Consider the following 15,778-nt stretch of genomic DNA (forward strand, 5'->3'; position numbering starts at 1 on the left):
GGCGTTTTTCTGATCATTTGAGTCCTCTCTCTCTCTTTTGCGCTCTCTCTCTCTCTCTCTCTCTCTCTCTCTCTCTCTCTCTCTCTCTCTCTCTCTCTCTCTCTCTCTCTCTCTAAAACACACGCACAGTTTTCTTTCAGCTCGAGTGTTAACGTACAGTCGTGAAGATCTTGTACCTTGTACCTTTTGAGATCATAGTCGGAGTGCTGCAATAACGTTATTCATAGAGCGACATTTAGATTTCGATGAGTTCAGCGTGAGAACGTTTTGGTCAGTTCTTGATTTGCACTGCTGAACTAGTACGCTCTCGTATGGAGAAAGAGCGAGGGTTTCAGAAACAATATGGGTCTTTAGAACGAACGGATCCAGCAGAGTACGCAGCAAAAACAGGTAAGCAGGTGAGGTAGTAATGACATGTACATTGCAGATAACATTAACTATAGTGTCAGATCTAAATAAATATTTTTTAGAATTTCTAACAAAATGCAGTTCAGTGTACTGTGGCGAAAGATAAGTTAGAATTCAGTGATGCGACAAAACTCATCTTAATTGCTTATAGCATGCGAATGGCTTTATGACTTGTGTACATAGTACACAAGATCTAGACTGCTTTTAAAACAATAAAGAGTATTATTGTTTTGGTTGGAGAGGGGGCGTGTTTAACATGTAACGGTCCCCTTTTATCTCAGAATTCATATTCCATTCTTCCTTTATAATTCATGTTGGGTCAAAAGTAAGGTTTCATGATATTTTGCCTTCCATATAATCTAGAATAATTTATCTCTGTAGAGTTGTGAAATAAAACATAAAATACAGAATTTCCCAAAGTATATTTTTCATGTGCATAGGACAGCATCACAAGCAACCAACCAACCAAACAACCAGACAAAGAAAACACATAAAATAACAACAAAACAAACAAAAACACCAACAGGAGGTAATGTAATACCTAATAGGTATATTAGGTGTGTGTGTATATATATATATATATATATATATATATATATATATATATATATATATATATATATATATATATATATGGCCAATAGGAAATGTAAATGGAATACAGTCCATGATAACTTGATATCATTCATATGGTCAGGGAATATGGGGAATATTGCAGTTTTAAATAGTTTGATCTTTGTCCATGTGTTTGTTTATAGCACACTCTAAAAGGACATGGTAATAAGGATAAGATGTTGACATAGATAATGTGCAGTTCACTTAATTCAAATTAGCTCAGTGTAGGCATGATAATTGTGCACAAGGATTAGCAATAATCCACCATAGTGTCATGCCACATGCAGTAGCCGACCAGCTGTGTGGGAGGAGTTAGCATTAGAACACTTCCTGGATGTGTTGTTGCCTGAAGAGGTGAGGCTGCTGCTGAGGCAGGGAGGGCAGAACTGAACCTTGCCACAAAGGCTGAGTGGAAGACCTTATGAGATGCTGGCAACCTCCAGTAAAGACAACCTTCAGCACTGACGCACTGGGAGTATGGCTGCCCAATGAAGGGAGCCTCTGGTAAAGAAAACCCCCAACATCACTGCTAGAGCCAGGAAGATTGGCTGACATCATACATTGGGTCAAGTGCAGCCTAGAGAGTATGGCTGCAGTCTTGTTCTGCTGGAAGGAATGCTGCCCCAATCTCCATTCACCTTTGGGGGGACCCTGTGTCATGAAAGAACATTTATGGAAAGTGGTATATAAATCCAGACAGGGTGATGGTCCATTGTGGCCAACAGGGACTGACTCACCCCATACCAGACCCATGAATGAGAGGCTGTAGCTGGTCAAGAGGAGTGGGCAACCCACAGAGCTTGTGCTGGCCAGGGCAGCAGTCTGACCAGAACTGTGACTGGGCTGTGTGGGTTACTAGAATGGACAGCCTGCCATCAGACAGAGTTGAGCCAGTGGGGAAAATGGAGAGAGGACAGTGTCATACATTTGATGTATGAGCTCATTCTTGGTTTGCAGGCGACATGCTATGCATTATGTGCTCATAGTCAGAGAATTTTCCTTTATGTTGGTTCAGTGCAGAGGAGTGCATTAATTAAATTGATTGTGGGATTTTGATAGTTAGCCAAAGAATGTCAACAGGTTATGTGTCATGAATAGTAGGAATAGAATACTTCTTAGTCTGGGCCACACATAATCTGTGTAAGCAAAAACAGTGACAGATATTTGTGTGTTCTCTTCACTTTTTCTTATTTTTGACTTCAAGCATACTTGCAAAAAATATTTTCATGGATTAATTTTTCTACATTCCAACCTCTGCTCCTATATCTCCTCTCACCTCCTCTCTTCTCACTTCTGAGTCTCTTCTTCCTTAGACACCTCAGAAGGTGAAGGTTGTTATCCTGGGTGTGGGCTGAAACATGTGAGTAAACAGGCCAGAGAATACTAAAAGAATCCACTCTGATCCTCAGTTTGTAAGATGCAAAAACATGCAGCGAAGACACAGAACAATACACACAAACAAATGGACACAAACAAACATACACACACACACATGCAGACACAAAGCATACTCAAAGGCAGGGAGTTCAGTAATAATATGACATATTCAATCCTTATGGCAATAAACAGCCCTTACACTGAATTCATATGGGTTTCTTGACATAAGGGAATAGCATGTTGCTACCTACAGATAAAGCTCATTTGAAGCTAGTGACACCCCCATACCCCATACCCCCTGCCCCCGCCCCCTTATTGCAGACTTGTACACAGTTATGTTTTGAAATGTTTGGTTCAGTGAGTCAGGCTCTGCATGTCCTCTGCCCACCCTTTAACATGTTCAGTAATGAATGGCAGGAGTGAACATGTGCAGCGGAACTGATGATTATTTCCTTCTTGTTTCCGTGGAGATGGATTAAGGAGCAAAGCCAGACTGTTGTTGGAATGTCACTGATCTACTCCAATGGACTGACTCATACAGCACACTGAAGCTGTGGCCATACCGCCTAGTTCGTTGACTCATAATATCATCTTTTATTTTGGAATTATTGTACCATTATTTAATTTCTTTTATTCTTCAGTGCTAAGTGTATACCAATCTGATGGCTGGTTCTTAAGCACAACAGAATATAAACAATTTTACTACTTTAATGGGGAGACTATAAATAAAATAAACTTTCTGGATATCTATCTATTTTATTTATGGCTATGTGTGCTGTGAAGTTTGTATAGCTCAATCACTCCTTTTCCTATACACAGATGAGGAGGGTGTTGTCTCCATGGCGGACTCCACTGTCACCGCGGACAACATTGAGGGGGAGCTGTTCAAGATTGAGAGGATACGAGAGGTGCTGGTGCGGAGAGAATCTGAGCTGAGATACATGTGAGGCATTTTTCACTCTCCTTCACCGACAGCTGCAATGAATTTTTGACTGATAGGCAGACAGATTTTAGTATAGGTTATTTAATGCATTACAATTGACCTGATTGAGAGGCATCTTTTGGAAAAGAGGTAAAATGTGATGTCACTGCACTAGTCAATTCAGCATAAATCACAATAACTTGCACCCCCAAAAAGCAACCTGCATATTGTAATATCTCCTGCTTTCATGTTCCAAAAGGACAGGTGTTCCCGACAGCATACTAATGAAAGCCAGATTAGCTTTGCATAGCTAAAATTTAATGTTTTCCACCAACTTCATCGTTGGAATGGCACCTGTTGAACCTCCCAGCAGATTTTTGAGTGTTCAGACATTTGCAACAATGCTCACAGTACATCATTAGTAAGCAGTGTATGGTGTAGAAGAGGCAATGTGCTTGCTGTGTGCCTCCAGCAGTGTAAGGAAAGGGAGGTGTAACGAGTAAAGGTACACGTAAAGCATATAAAAAGTAATATGAGTAACGGCTGGTGTGACTAGAGCATGTCAGACTCCCTGTAGGTTGTAGTAGAATGAAGAGGATATCTGCTCTGGTAATGACACAGATCGAGAGAGAGAGAGAGATGCAAGACAGAGAGAAAGCATTTTTCCATTGGTGGGGATGCGGTGACATGTACACTTTCAGTCTCAAGCACATCAGTTCAGTCTCAAGCACATCACCTCATGCACTGATGTTGCAAGCCAAGCCTGTACATCAGATGGCTTCCTCCATCTACATTGACTTTGCAGCTCAGGCAGAAAACCAGCTTGTCTTTCAGTTCTGCTTACATATCACACTGCTCATTTTTTCGGCTTTCGAGGGGTTTTTTTTGGAGTGAAAGGTTGGCTTGAAGTGAAAGTCACAGAGATAACTTAAGCAGTACCTAAGCAGGTCAACCTGCTGTGATATCCTTTAATTCACTTTTAAAAATTCAAGACTCTTAACTGAAGTGTAACGTGTCAAGTTACATTAATAGCATTCCAGTTTTAGTTTAATCACTGTCTTTGAATATTCTGAAAAGGAGCATAGCTTCTACTGAAGATACAAGAAGCATCAGCAAGAATTAAGTGATGGACACACATGCTGCAATTAAACAGTTGAGGACCTGTAATTGCTCTTGAGCTATTTGTGCTAATAGCTTCCAATAGGAACCAGCATGCAAGTCACAAGAACTGGCAAGCAGATTTGTTTAGATTATCACATTAAATAACTGTCTGTGCATTTTTGTGTGTGTGCATATGTGCATGTATGTCAGTATCACAGTCTATGGATCATTTCCAGATTGTGTTTTTGTGTTTGGCAGGAAGGTTTGTTCTGTGTTTGTGAATCTTCAGCTCTTTCTTTGGCCTTAGCTACAATTTCTTTTCTGACACATATCACTGAAGGAATACTCCTAATATTTTTTAAAAATCCACAAAGTTTATGCATATTATTTGTAGTACTTTATGGCGCAAATATCGCTCAAAAACACACCCTTCCACAGGGAATAATTCCAAGATTCAAAAATGCTTTAAAAAACTTTTAATGTACCACTAATACAATGGCACAATATTCACAAACTATGGAGCTTTTAATTCCTTTTTATGTTGCAACCTTAAAGTACAGGATGCTTATAAACCTTATCTTGGGTTATTTTACTGCTCCACATGGGGCTGAATGTTGTAGGTAGGGATGTATTTCTGCACATCATCTTTGTCCCCTGCCACTGACCCAGAGCATGTAGGGCTGGACTGAAAGCTGAACTGGTAAGGCATCGTTCTGTCACAGTGTGCCAAATGGAGATGACAAAAGGATATTCTGCTGGTTGTCATTAAATGCATTACTATGATTCTGGGTGGTTGATGTGTTTAACTGTAGGGTAATGTGATGATGTATAGAAATGCATCATTTTTAGGCACTTGCAAAATAGGATGCTATAATCATTGTTCAGTCATTACTGATATATCGCAATTGTTTTATATGTTCTACCTGAGTTCATGCTGATCACACATGAATTTATCAGACCAAAAGGAACGCTATGCATATTACACATAACATCCTATAACTATTTTTTAATGCAGATTTGATGCCTCCATGATGGCAAATATCTAATTTTCCTGCATTTTAGTACACCCTGGTTCTCATTTAACAAACATATGTGTACACCTCTCCATGTCAACATTCTGGCAATGTAGGTACTCCTTTGCAAATGTATTTTGAATATTGTCAGAAATTCAGGAGCCTGTATTGATCTGTAAAGTCTCAATGTTTATTTGCATGTGTAGAGAAACTTCAGATTAGTTTTTTCTAGGTGAAAAGAAGGGTACAGGCAGTAAATTCACAACAACAGCACAGAAGTGTCATCAGTCCTGAGAAGCAGGAGACAGGAAGACGAAATGAGGAAGGAGGATCCAAAGGGAGAGGGGTGGAACCTCAGATCCTTCACCTCTTGACCTGGATGCCTGCCTCACAGGCACACAGATTCCAGAGACACTAAACAAATTATAGAAGTACAAGCATAATATAAAAGCGAATCAGGGACAATCACAAAATAAAACATATAGTTTCCTGTATATCAATATGATTCATATCAAATTCATGTTAAGCATTGATATACTGAGTGATGTTATAAACCAGTGTTTCTCAATCAAGTCTTTGGGTGCCACTAGATGCTCCAAATCATTGCTTGATTTATGCCCCACTGCTTCTAGCCATTTGGAGTATGGAATACCTAGGTGTATTAGGAGCTATATTAGGGCAAAAATGTGAAATATTAAAAAAGCGTTAAAAATGTAACTTATAGCATATTTGAGTTTAAGACAACACAGGGTTCATTAACGGCCTGTGTGTTAGTCAGATGACATAATTAAATGAATAAGATGATGATGCTGGTCTAGGGAAATTGTAAGTAAAAAAAAAAAATCCTAGCTGTCAAAAAATCCTAGCTGTCACTCCCAAGCTGGAATCCATCCACTTCCCAGATCCCAGTCACCTGTTTATTGAATGTTCTGTGCTTCGCATTGAACATACTTAGCCTCCTTAGAGAATTATTGAGCCTATGTATTTGTTATAAAAAGGCCCATTTTTCTTTCTTGTTTGCTTTAGCAAATAAAAACAGGTCTCACACCACACTCCTGCTTCACAATGTCACACTAGATGAATGTTACTCCGTTTAGTATAGGTGCTCATTTTTTACATCTTTTTTTCAATGTATGTATAGTGTAATTAATAGTAATTTAATTACAATTACATTGTAACAAATTTGGCATTAATAAAAATGAGATATATAATTATAAACTTGAACCTCAACCTGTCACATAATATTGTATCTTCAATAAGCAAATCACCATTCGTTACAGCTGAAATTAAACTGGAATCCAAGTGGCCCTGTCACAAATACAAAATCAAAGGAGGGTTTATTGTATAATCTAACCAAGCTCTAATGAATGTTCTAAATGTTAATGGCAAAGTATCACAAACTATATATTGCTTTTTATATCATTCTTTCATGTACTGCTGCAGTGTGTAACACTGCAGAGATCGGGGACAGAGAACAGGAATAAACATGGAAATGGATAATGGGGATGAAGGATAAAAAACAAACCATGGCAAGAAAAGAAATGACAAGAGAACCAGCAATGACTAGAACAATGACATATAACAACAAGACAGGGAAAACACAGGAATGTTTGTGAGTAGCACCTGAAAACAATAAATGGCCAAACAAAAGAAAAATGAAACAACAGGCAGAACTAGGAACTAAATCAAAACAAAGGAACACCTGTCTAGTTGCTAAGGGGACCATAATGTCAGAGGAGGGGAATTGTGACACAGTGGCTTCTAGAGCAATTAAGCTTAGTCCTTCACTGACTATAGACCTTAATATACATATATACATCTATGCACCAATTGCACACCTAGCCTCAAGCCCTTATCTTCCATGTAGCAGATATATACTCTGACCACTAGACCACTAGACCTAAGAGCCAGCTCTGTGGCAGAGCTGCCAGAACCAGGGCTGGGTTGTAATGGAATACATGTAGCTAATGGTTTTACGTAATCAGGATACCAAAAAAAGGTAACTGTATTCCATTACAGTTTAAGATAAAAGTCAGTAATGCGATGGCTGCCCAAATTGCATTTTAAAGGAGCAACCTTGCTGATACAAAGTATAAATAAATTGCTGCACATCTTACAGTAGTTGATGAGATGAATTTAGTATTAATATGATGTAATAGATGCTTTGTTCCTATTTAATATCAGTATGTATATAGCAGAAATAATTTGTATATATCTGTCTGCATACAGTTAACATAACATAAATGTAAATAGTATATGCATATGAGTCAGAAAATATGCAATTCTGTGTAGTTAATTACAGTTTACTTACCAACTGGAATCACCAGCAGTACAACATCCTGGCTTGTAGTATTGTTACATTCCTATGCTATGTGTGTATAAGAGTGAGAAACACTCTATTTAGCTTCTGTGTTGTTGTGTTTGTGCGGAGGCTGTGCCATCAGTGATGTTATAAATATATTCAGTATTGTTCAGATTACCTCCATCTGAAGTGCTAAGAAAAAAGCCTGACCAGCAGAAACAGGACAGTGCCAGAAATATGACTGACTGTATAAATGAGCCCAATGTAATTCTCCATTTCACCTCGTTAAGGAGAAGAGAGAACATGCCTGCTTTGTCTAATGTAATTGCATTTTTACTTGGCACATTTCAAGTTTAAGTTTAGGTATAGTTTTATTAATTTGTTACACAGTAAGAAGAGCTTTGCAATATATAGTAATATATTAAACTAGTACACCTTTGATGTGTATGTGTAGGCAGCAGCTATATGAAGACAGAGCATGCTTCCCTAGAGTGAGTGCAAAAATATTACAATGGAATCACAACTTTCCCTGTTTATTATTTTCGTAATCCCGCAAAAGTCTCAGGAATATCATGGTGTGCACCCTTGACTATCAGTCATATAGCGTGACACCCCATGACTCAGAGCCATCTTAACAGCCACTGCAATGCTTATGACATATTCAAACTTGTCTGATCAGTTGTTTTTGTCAGTCAAAAGGAGCCAGGATCTCATATTCTTGACTAGCAGAGGCCAATCAGCTCTCAATTACCATGCACAGGATTTACATAAAATGAGGTGGGATGTCTATTGAGTATAAGTGTCATGGTTGGTCCCTCCCAGCTTCCATGTTCCATTTTTGTGCATCATGTATCCTAGTACATGTAGCCCTTGTACATGTAGCCCTTGTTTTGTATATCATGTGTCCTAGTACTCTACGTTTGGCTCTATGAACCTGGACTACTCCAACAACTACAACTCTGGATTTGCCCTTTAATAAATCACGCTCTTCTCCGCACATGCGTCCGCCTCTTTACCACTTACCATTACAATAAGAACATAATAATACATTGTCTCATCATATTCCAGTGTGCTTCATTCTGTTTGGCTACCAAAATAAGGCAACCCTGTGATAGGCCACAATATAGAATTATGATGTAATTATTTCCTCACAATTGTGAGTGAATAATGTAGTCACACTTTACCATTTCTAGTCATCTACAGTGACTGCTGCAGTTGTTAAAAATGCAGTTGTTAAATTTGACATTTGTCTTTGGTTACACGGTATCTTGCAATACACAGCAGAATTTGCAATCACATATCCATTCCTAAATCCATTCCTAATTCATTCCTAAAACGTCCTTGTATACATTTACATATACTGGCATTCAAATATTTGAAAACAATTATGAAGATTCAAAAATCTAAAAAGTATGAGCGTGCTAATAATTTTGTATGGAGTGCAAAATTCTGCAGACAGATAAGTAACAGATACAGGATTAAAAACAGTAATGCAATGTGGTGTTGTCATAAAAACACTTATGTGCATGAATTGTTAATGAGAGTAATGGCATTGCGCCAATTAGTTTTGACCCTCATGTGACTGAAGCACCTCCCTGAGGAGAAAAGTCGGAATCAGAGTGATGTCCAGGGTATCAGGAATCAGCAGTGATTTTCTATGGCCGCTTCCTCATTTTGCTGGAGAACAGGTCATGGAAAATGGGCAGGTTTGCTTCTATAGTTTTTCTGCAGACAGAGGCACTGTTGTTTGTGAAGCTCATGTTTGATATAATGTGTATCTGTTATTTGAGAGAAACGACTCAATGGCACATTTTCAGCATACAATGTCACAATGAAAGGAAGCGTTGCTTCACTGTAATATATTTGAATGAAATTGTAATTCACTGTAAATAATGTGACATAAATTTTTATTTATGGATTGCTTTCATACCCCTTTAACTTATAAAATATAAAATATAAATTGCCTATAATTAGAGAATAATTGTGAGACTCAGAGACTCAGACCCACACTGAGGAATTATCCAGTGAAGAGCTCAGGAGAGTTCCAGTATGTTTAACAAACAGAGCCTCTGCTTAGTACAGCTAGCAAAATAATATTCAGTGCTTTCAATGGCTGTCATTTACACCAAAGCTGTCAGGGTTTTGTGGACTGGAGTACTTTTGAAATGAAGCATTTTCCACTGTCTTTGTGTTTGTCTTTGATGCAACCATGAAGTGGTGGATGGTTGTTACCAAAGCTGTTATTGCCAGACTCTAAGACTCCACTTTTGAAAAATCACAAATTAAAAACAATAATATGGCAAAGGAAGGCATTTTGTGGGGGAGCTAACATTAAGCTTAAAACCATGATACCGTCACGGAACGCTCGCCTCCCGCGAGGCACGTGGTTTGGCCAGCCACATGCAGTGGGAGGACTTTCATTTGTGGCCACGCCTGCACACACCTGCGCCTGGTTTCGTCTGTGTGTCTTTAAACCCACGTCAGGGTGTGCACTTTGTTAGTCATTGTTGATGTAACGTGTTAATGTAAGATTAATGGTCTTTTCGTCGTTGTTAAACGTTTGCGTGTTCATCGTGTTTGTTTAATGTCAACCATTATATGTTCATATTCTGTGTTTGTAATACATGTGAGTGCTGTTGTCGTTTTGTGTAAATAATTGTTCGTCCTCGTCGCTGAAGTCTGTGTGTCCTGCCCCTCACCCTTCGGCACTCAGGCCACCATGCGTTACAGATACCAGGTTGAAACAAAGTTTCTGTTAAAATCTTTATAAAGACAATCTAAAATCAATAATGAATGTTAAAATGCATGTTGAAAGAAGATATTTACTTCTTTGTATGTTAATTTATCACTGAAATATATCACTATATGCCATGATTAATAGGGCAAGTGTATCTACATATTAAATTTAACTGTTTTCCTCTTGTATCTTAAGGAGAAATTATCATTTCTAAAATATGATTGAAAGGCAAACATCAGAAAATGTATTTCTAGGCCTGAAGAGTTTGATTCACAGCAATAAAGTGAGTAATGCCCTGAGCAGCATTCCCCTCTCCTGTTTCTCTTTCCTCTTATATGTTTTTATGTTCTTCAGGATGGATGATATTCAGCTATGCAAGGAGATCACCAGGCTTAAAAAAGAACTCCAGAAATTGGTGTCAATCCCGGGTAAGACCTTTTTTCACTTTTGCTCTTGCCTAGAGCAGATACTAATGCTCTTGTAACAGGTATTACGAGAGTTTTTAGACAGCTACTGAGATATTTAGATAGTAGTTTTGGAATAAATAAGTTAAACTCTGGAGTATTACTTTTTGTGTTTAGTGTAATTTGCATATACTGGATGGTTCTGAATTTTTGCAAAGCATATCAATAAGTTGCTATAGTTTTATTGACTGGTTATTATTAATTTATCTGTGTACTTTTTGTGATTGTTACATATTAGATTTATTCCACTTGTGTCAGGTTAGTACACTACTTTTGTGACTTTCTAATTTGACTTTAAAGGCTTTGGTTTCCTAGGAGACAAAAGAATAATATTTTAAACTTGTTTTTTTTCAAGCTATTGTTTGACTATTGGAGTGCACATACAGAGCTTGGACCCATGTACAATCAAATTAAGATTCAGGGGCATTGATGTAATTTCCATCTCGGTATGAAAGTCATGCATCCAAACAACTGAAGTATTTACTCCATGACTTACTTTTCAGCCAGACTTTTCAACCAGAATAAAGTCTGGTGGTCTCTAGTGGTGCAGACATGCTGTAGTCTTTGAAAGACCATGAGATCTCAAATTTACATCATGGAGTATTGAGCCTGAAATAAGGTACCTGCTCCTAATGTCTGGATTAATACATTGGTACACCTTGCCAGACATTCACATAAATAGGCCATGGGACAATGGTTTTCAGAGGAAGGCAGAAAAACCAAAATCTGTATGAATCATTTATGTTCATTTAAACCATTTACAGCATCACCATAAATTTATTTCCCTTTTGGGTGAACTTTAATAAAGTTAAACAGATGTTTTTATTAAGCCAAAGCTCAAGAGCTTGTGATTATGAATGGCTACACTGTTTATATATCTTGGCTGTGTTTATGGTTCTACAGATAAGGACAAGTCCAATGAGGATCGGCATCGAGAAGAGGAGCTGCTGCAGCACATCCACAAGTTAGTGGAGACTCGGGACTTTCTGGTGGATGATGTGGAGTTTGAGAGGCTGAGGTGGGTGCTTGCATAATGAGCACAGGTTTTAGTCTCACCACAAACAAGTTATGGAAACTGAGAGGATTGTCTTGACTTCTGGAAAGCCAGCTTGCCTGACTTTCAGGCCACAAGCTGATTGGGGAATCGTGTTCAGGGAACTGTCCATGAGATTCACGCTCACCCTTTTGACCGTGACATCGCAACCCAATTGCTCTTCACTCAGCGCCAGTAAATGTGCCAATTCACTCTACCACACACATACAAACATGCACATACTGGGGAAAAATAAGATTTGATTTTGATTTACAAGTGAGAAAAGCAGAGACAGAATCTTTCTCAGAGACAAAGTGAGACAGAGAGTGGTTGAGAGATGGAGTGAGAGAATGAAAAGTTAGAGATAAACAGAGCGAGAGAGAATGAAACGGAAGGAGGTTGGAGAAACTTTCCTGAATAGTGTGCTTGATCCATGCAAGGAAACTAAGTGGAGATGAGTGCTTAAGATGCTCGGATGTCTTCAGGTATTAAATGAACACAAGCAGATTTTCACAGAACTACTGAACTCTTTGCACATTCCAGCAATTTTCCTCTATAAACTGTTAAACATTTATGGCTGAGAGGTTAAGGCAGTTGTATATTTGAAGACTTTACTGAAAGGTCAATATAAAGCTTTCTAGTTCACCTATTGGTGCCCAAAAATTTGTAACTTGCCTAGTCAGCTTACATGCAACATCATAAAGTACATCACAAAGTAGTTATGTCAGATTTACCATATTTCCATTCATTCTAGCATTTGTTCCTGTTATATCATTTACCTCTGTGCATGCACTGTTGCCTTTAGTACTTCCCCAAAGACCCATTGACACATGTACATGTATGATGTCACATTTATAAAAGCTATAAATCCAGTGCCTGTGCTGTTTTCTTCATGGAGGTAAATTTCTTCCCTCTCTGTAAATACCAGAGTGACATGAGTCACTCAGTGAAAAGATGGGGTCCACAGAGGAAAAGAGACTGGGACTTAGAGATGTAATAGGCTTTCAATAATTTAAAGCCTTGTCAGTTAAAATGGAAGTGCAAAGGGAATAAGTTGTGTTTTTACACTCTAGATTTCTGACTTTCTCTTGTTAATGCAATTGTACATAAAAATATCAGTGTGTATCTGTCTTGCTGTACTCATACACTCGATTCTGCCTCCATACAGAGAGAGGGAGGAGGACAAGGAGATGGCTGATTTCTTACAGACGAAATTTCCCACAAACTACACCAAAAAATGTAGGTCCTGATTATCACGGTCATTATTCTATCACCCTCTGTAAATGCTGCATTTTCACCTTGCGTTTTCTGTGTCTAATGCTGGTAAAATCACCAAATTGAGACTGTTGGGTTTAGGACATCGCACTGAAATTAGATGTGGTCCCTGGAGTGCTAATCACAGTGACTTCAGTTTGGGCATTATACCTGGGTCCCATGTAGTGCTGCTGATTAAAATATTTACGTTATTAGAACCTATATGTAATGTGCATTTGCTTTCATGACATATATTATGTAATGTTAAGCTTAAGAATATGTTGACATGATGATGCCACATCACGTTGTGAAAATAAAGAAAAAATGACTAGTATGTACATTCCCTTGACTCTTTTGCTCATTTCTCAGCATCTCTTCTGTCCAGACAACCAGGTCATTAATACACTTTCCTGGCTGCTCTGACCACCTATTACTGATGAACTCAAACCAGTTTAAGTTTTGAGTGCTCATTATTCTTCTGAACTAGTTAACATTTTTTTTTCTCTGATTTGGGCTTTATATTTGATTGCATTAATTGTTTTCTTTTGGAAAGGCCTGACTCTATAAGAACTCCTCCAACAATCAAAATGACAATGTCTATATAAAGGCCACACATTAACCATTTTTACCTTTTTAGAGAGATAAACCACAAAGGGTCTCAAATGTTTCAGGATATACAGTTCAGCAACCTGTTTATTCTCTGAATATTATTCACCTAAAAACAAACTACTACCTAAAAATGGAGACCACCACAAACATCCCATTCCTGGTACTCTAAGTGAACTGACATCTCTTTCTTTCTTTCTCTCTCTCAACATTCACTCACTCCATTTCTCAGCTTCTACACAGCACAGAACAACAATCTTCAGGGCAAAGCAGACTTCCTCTCCCACTGTCACCAAGACTGGCCTCACCCTGCTTAAAGAATGTTGTGGTTTTACTTGTTCTATAATGTAGAGTGAGGGGGAGGGATCAAAAGGAGAGAGGAATAAGATGAGCTGGAATCGAGTGAGAGTGCTGCAGGATTAAGTACAGAAGTACAGTCTATAGTGAGGACCAGTACAGACAGACAGGGAAGAGGCCCAGACAATATCCTTAAAAAAAAAGGTTTAAGATTTGTTATTGATATGTAGATTATGGGAATTACAATAGGATAAACATTATGCAAATTGATGTATGTTAAGCAACCATAACTAAGCAGTAATAAATTTCTGCATTGTGAGGACCAAGTCAAATTTTACTAAGGGCAGTTAATATAAAACCCCTGACTAAGCCATGGCTTATATTTATAATAGTATTGTCTGTCCTTGAAAAACTTGTTAAATGCCAGGGATACATATTTGAGCTACATCAGCTAGGGGCTTTGCTGTGTTTTGGTTGACTGTGCCAAGCCAACCCTGGTTTCCTTGAGATGTTCTGAGATCTGGCTACAATCTCTCCCATCACTGAATATAGCCTGATTTTTAATTTGGCTATACCTAAGAGCAACTGCTTGTGCTGATTAACAGCAATAGTGAAAAAGAGAGGAAAAAACACAGAACAAGATGAGGAAGAAGAAATAAATACATTACAGACTCACCAAACAGAATTAAAAGGTACCAATGCTTTGGGAAAGCCCAATCTGAGTCTGAACTCTAACATATTTGTGTCGTGTTTTCTCTGTTTCTGTGCTCTTCTCTGATATAGTCTGAGGTCCAGTTTAGTGACAGTCTCCTGTTTTGAATGCAGAGGAAGGATTGTTTGTAATTTATTCTAATAATGATGCATAGCAAAGACCAGGCTCATATATTTAATTCAGAGATTTAATTTAATTTATTTTAGGTTACAGAGGGTGCTAAAGTAAATATTGAGTCTCTGCTTCCCCATTGAATGTCTATATACATTTACTAAGGCTTATTCTAGTGTAGTGGGTTCTCTTTTTGCTGCAGCATCTCAGTTGCAATCATATTTTATCCACAAGCTTTATCTTAATCTTAAGAATTCTTAATATTTTTGTAATGTGATGGTGTTGCAGTTGTGTATTTTTATTTGTGTCTGTCATGCTTTTTTTTGTGTGTGTGTGTGTCTGTCAAAGTGGATTTGTCCCACCCACTTAGCATATTGATGGCATCTATGGGCATAAGATTTAAAACACCATCCATTTTAACATTTAAAAACACAGTTCATTTTAGATTGATGGATGGTTCAAGTGGGAGAAGGGAGTCAAAGACGTTATACCAACTGACTAGTCTTTTTGGTATATCCTTTTGTGTGTGTATTCTTTTATGTGATGGAAACATGAAGCTTCCTTTGTGCTGTTATCTAGCTAGATATAAATGTTCACTGTTGTTGAAATAAGCAGGGGTGATCCACCCTTTGCTTTGTTTGACATGTTCTTTCAGCCTGTTGCTTTAGTTTGTTTGAGTTATGGTATGTTTTTGGATTTATTTTTCTTTGGTTTCATGTGAGCTACACTTGTGGTTTTCTCTTTAGTTTGTTGTTTGTTTGTTCTTTTTCACTTTGGGTCATTCCAAAATTATGTACTCATGATGATGCTATTGAAATTAAAATTG

General features: G+C 38.0%; 1 protein-coding gene across 3 annotated transcripts; it reads left to right on the forward strand.

The window, feature by feature from the left end:
- Positions 1-119: 119 nt before the first annotated feature.
- zgc:171844 (bMERB domain-containing protein 1) lies at positions 120-15,778 on the forward strand. 3 transcript variants are annotated; one of them, XM_081711112.1, is made up of 8 exons: positions 662-937; positions 2,337-2,383; positions 2,871-2,969; positions 3,220-3,343; positions 10,830-10,903; positions 11,843-11,957; positions 13,141-13,211; positions 14,065-15,778. In XM_081711112.1, the coding sequence occupies exons 4-8, from the start codon at positions 3,240-3,242 to the stop codon at positions 14,181-14,183; spliced, it is 483 nt and encodes a 160-aa protein (XP_081567238.1). In that variant the 5' UTR covers positions 662-937; positions 2,337-2,383; positions 2,871-2,969; positions 3,220-3,239; the 3' UTR covers positions 14,184-15,778. The 3 variants fall into 3 exon arrangements, with proteins under 3 accessions (XP_026859205.2, XP_081567238.1, XP_081567239.1); XM_081711113.1 differs by lacking the exon at positions 662-937 and having other exon boundaries at positions 1,740-2,383; XM_027003404.3 differs by lacking the exons at positions 662-937; positions 2,337-2,383; positions 2,871-2,969 and adding an exon at positions 120-390.

The sequence above is a fragment of the Electrophorus electricus genome, chromosome 3 (genome assembly GCF_041902795.1).
Source record: "Electrophorus electricus isolate QZ-2024a chromosome 3, ASM4190279v1, whole genome shotgun sequence".
Lineage (NCBI taxonomy): Eukaryota > Metazoa > Chordata > Actinopteri > Gymnotiformes > Gymnotidae > Electrophorus > Electrophorus electricus.

Excerpts from the sequence above, each read along its gene's own strand:
- zgc:171844 (XM_027003404.3), top strand. The coding sequence starts at position 312 with ATGGAGAAAGAGCGAGGGTTTCAGAAACAATATGGGTCTTTAGAACGA. Across the intron at positions 3,344-10,829 it reads GAATCTGAGCTGAGATACAT|GATGGATGATATTCAGCTAT; the intron begins GTGAGGCATTTT and ends TATGTTCTTCAG. Across the intron at positions 10,904-11,842 it reads GAAATTGGTGTCAATCCCGG|ATAAGGACAAGTCCAATGAG; the intron begins GTAAGACCTTTT and ends ATGGTTCTACAG.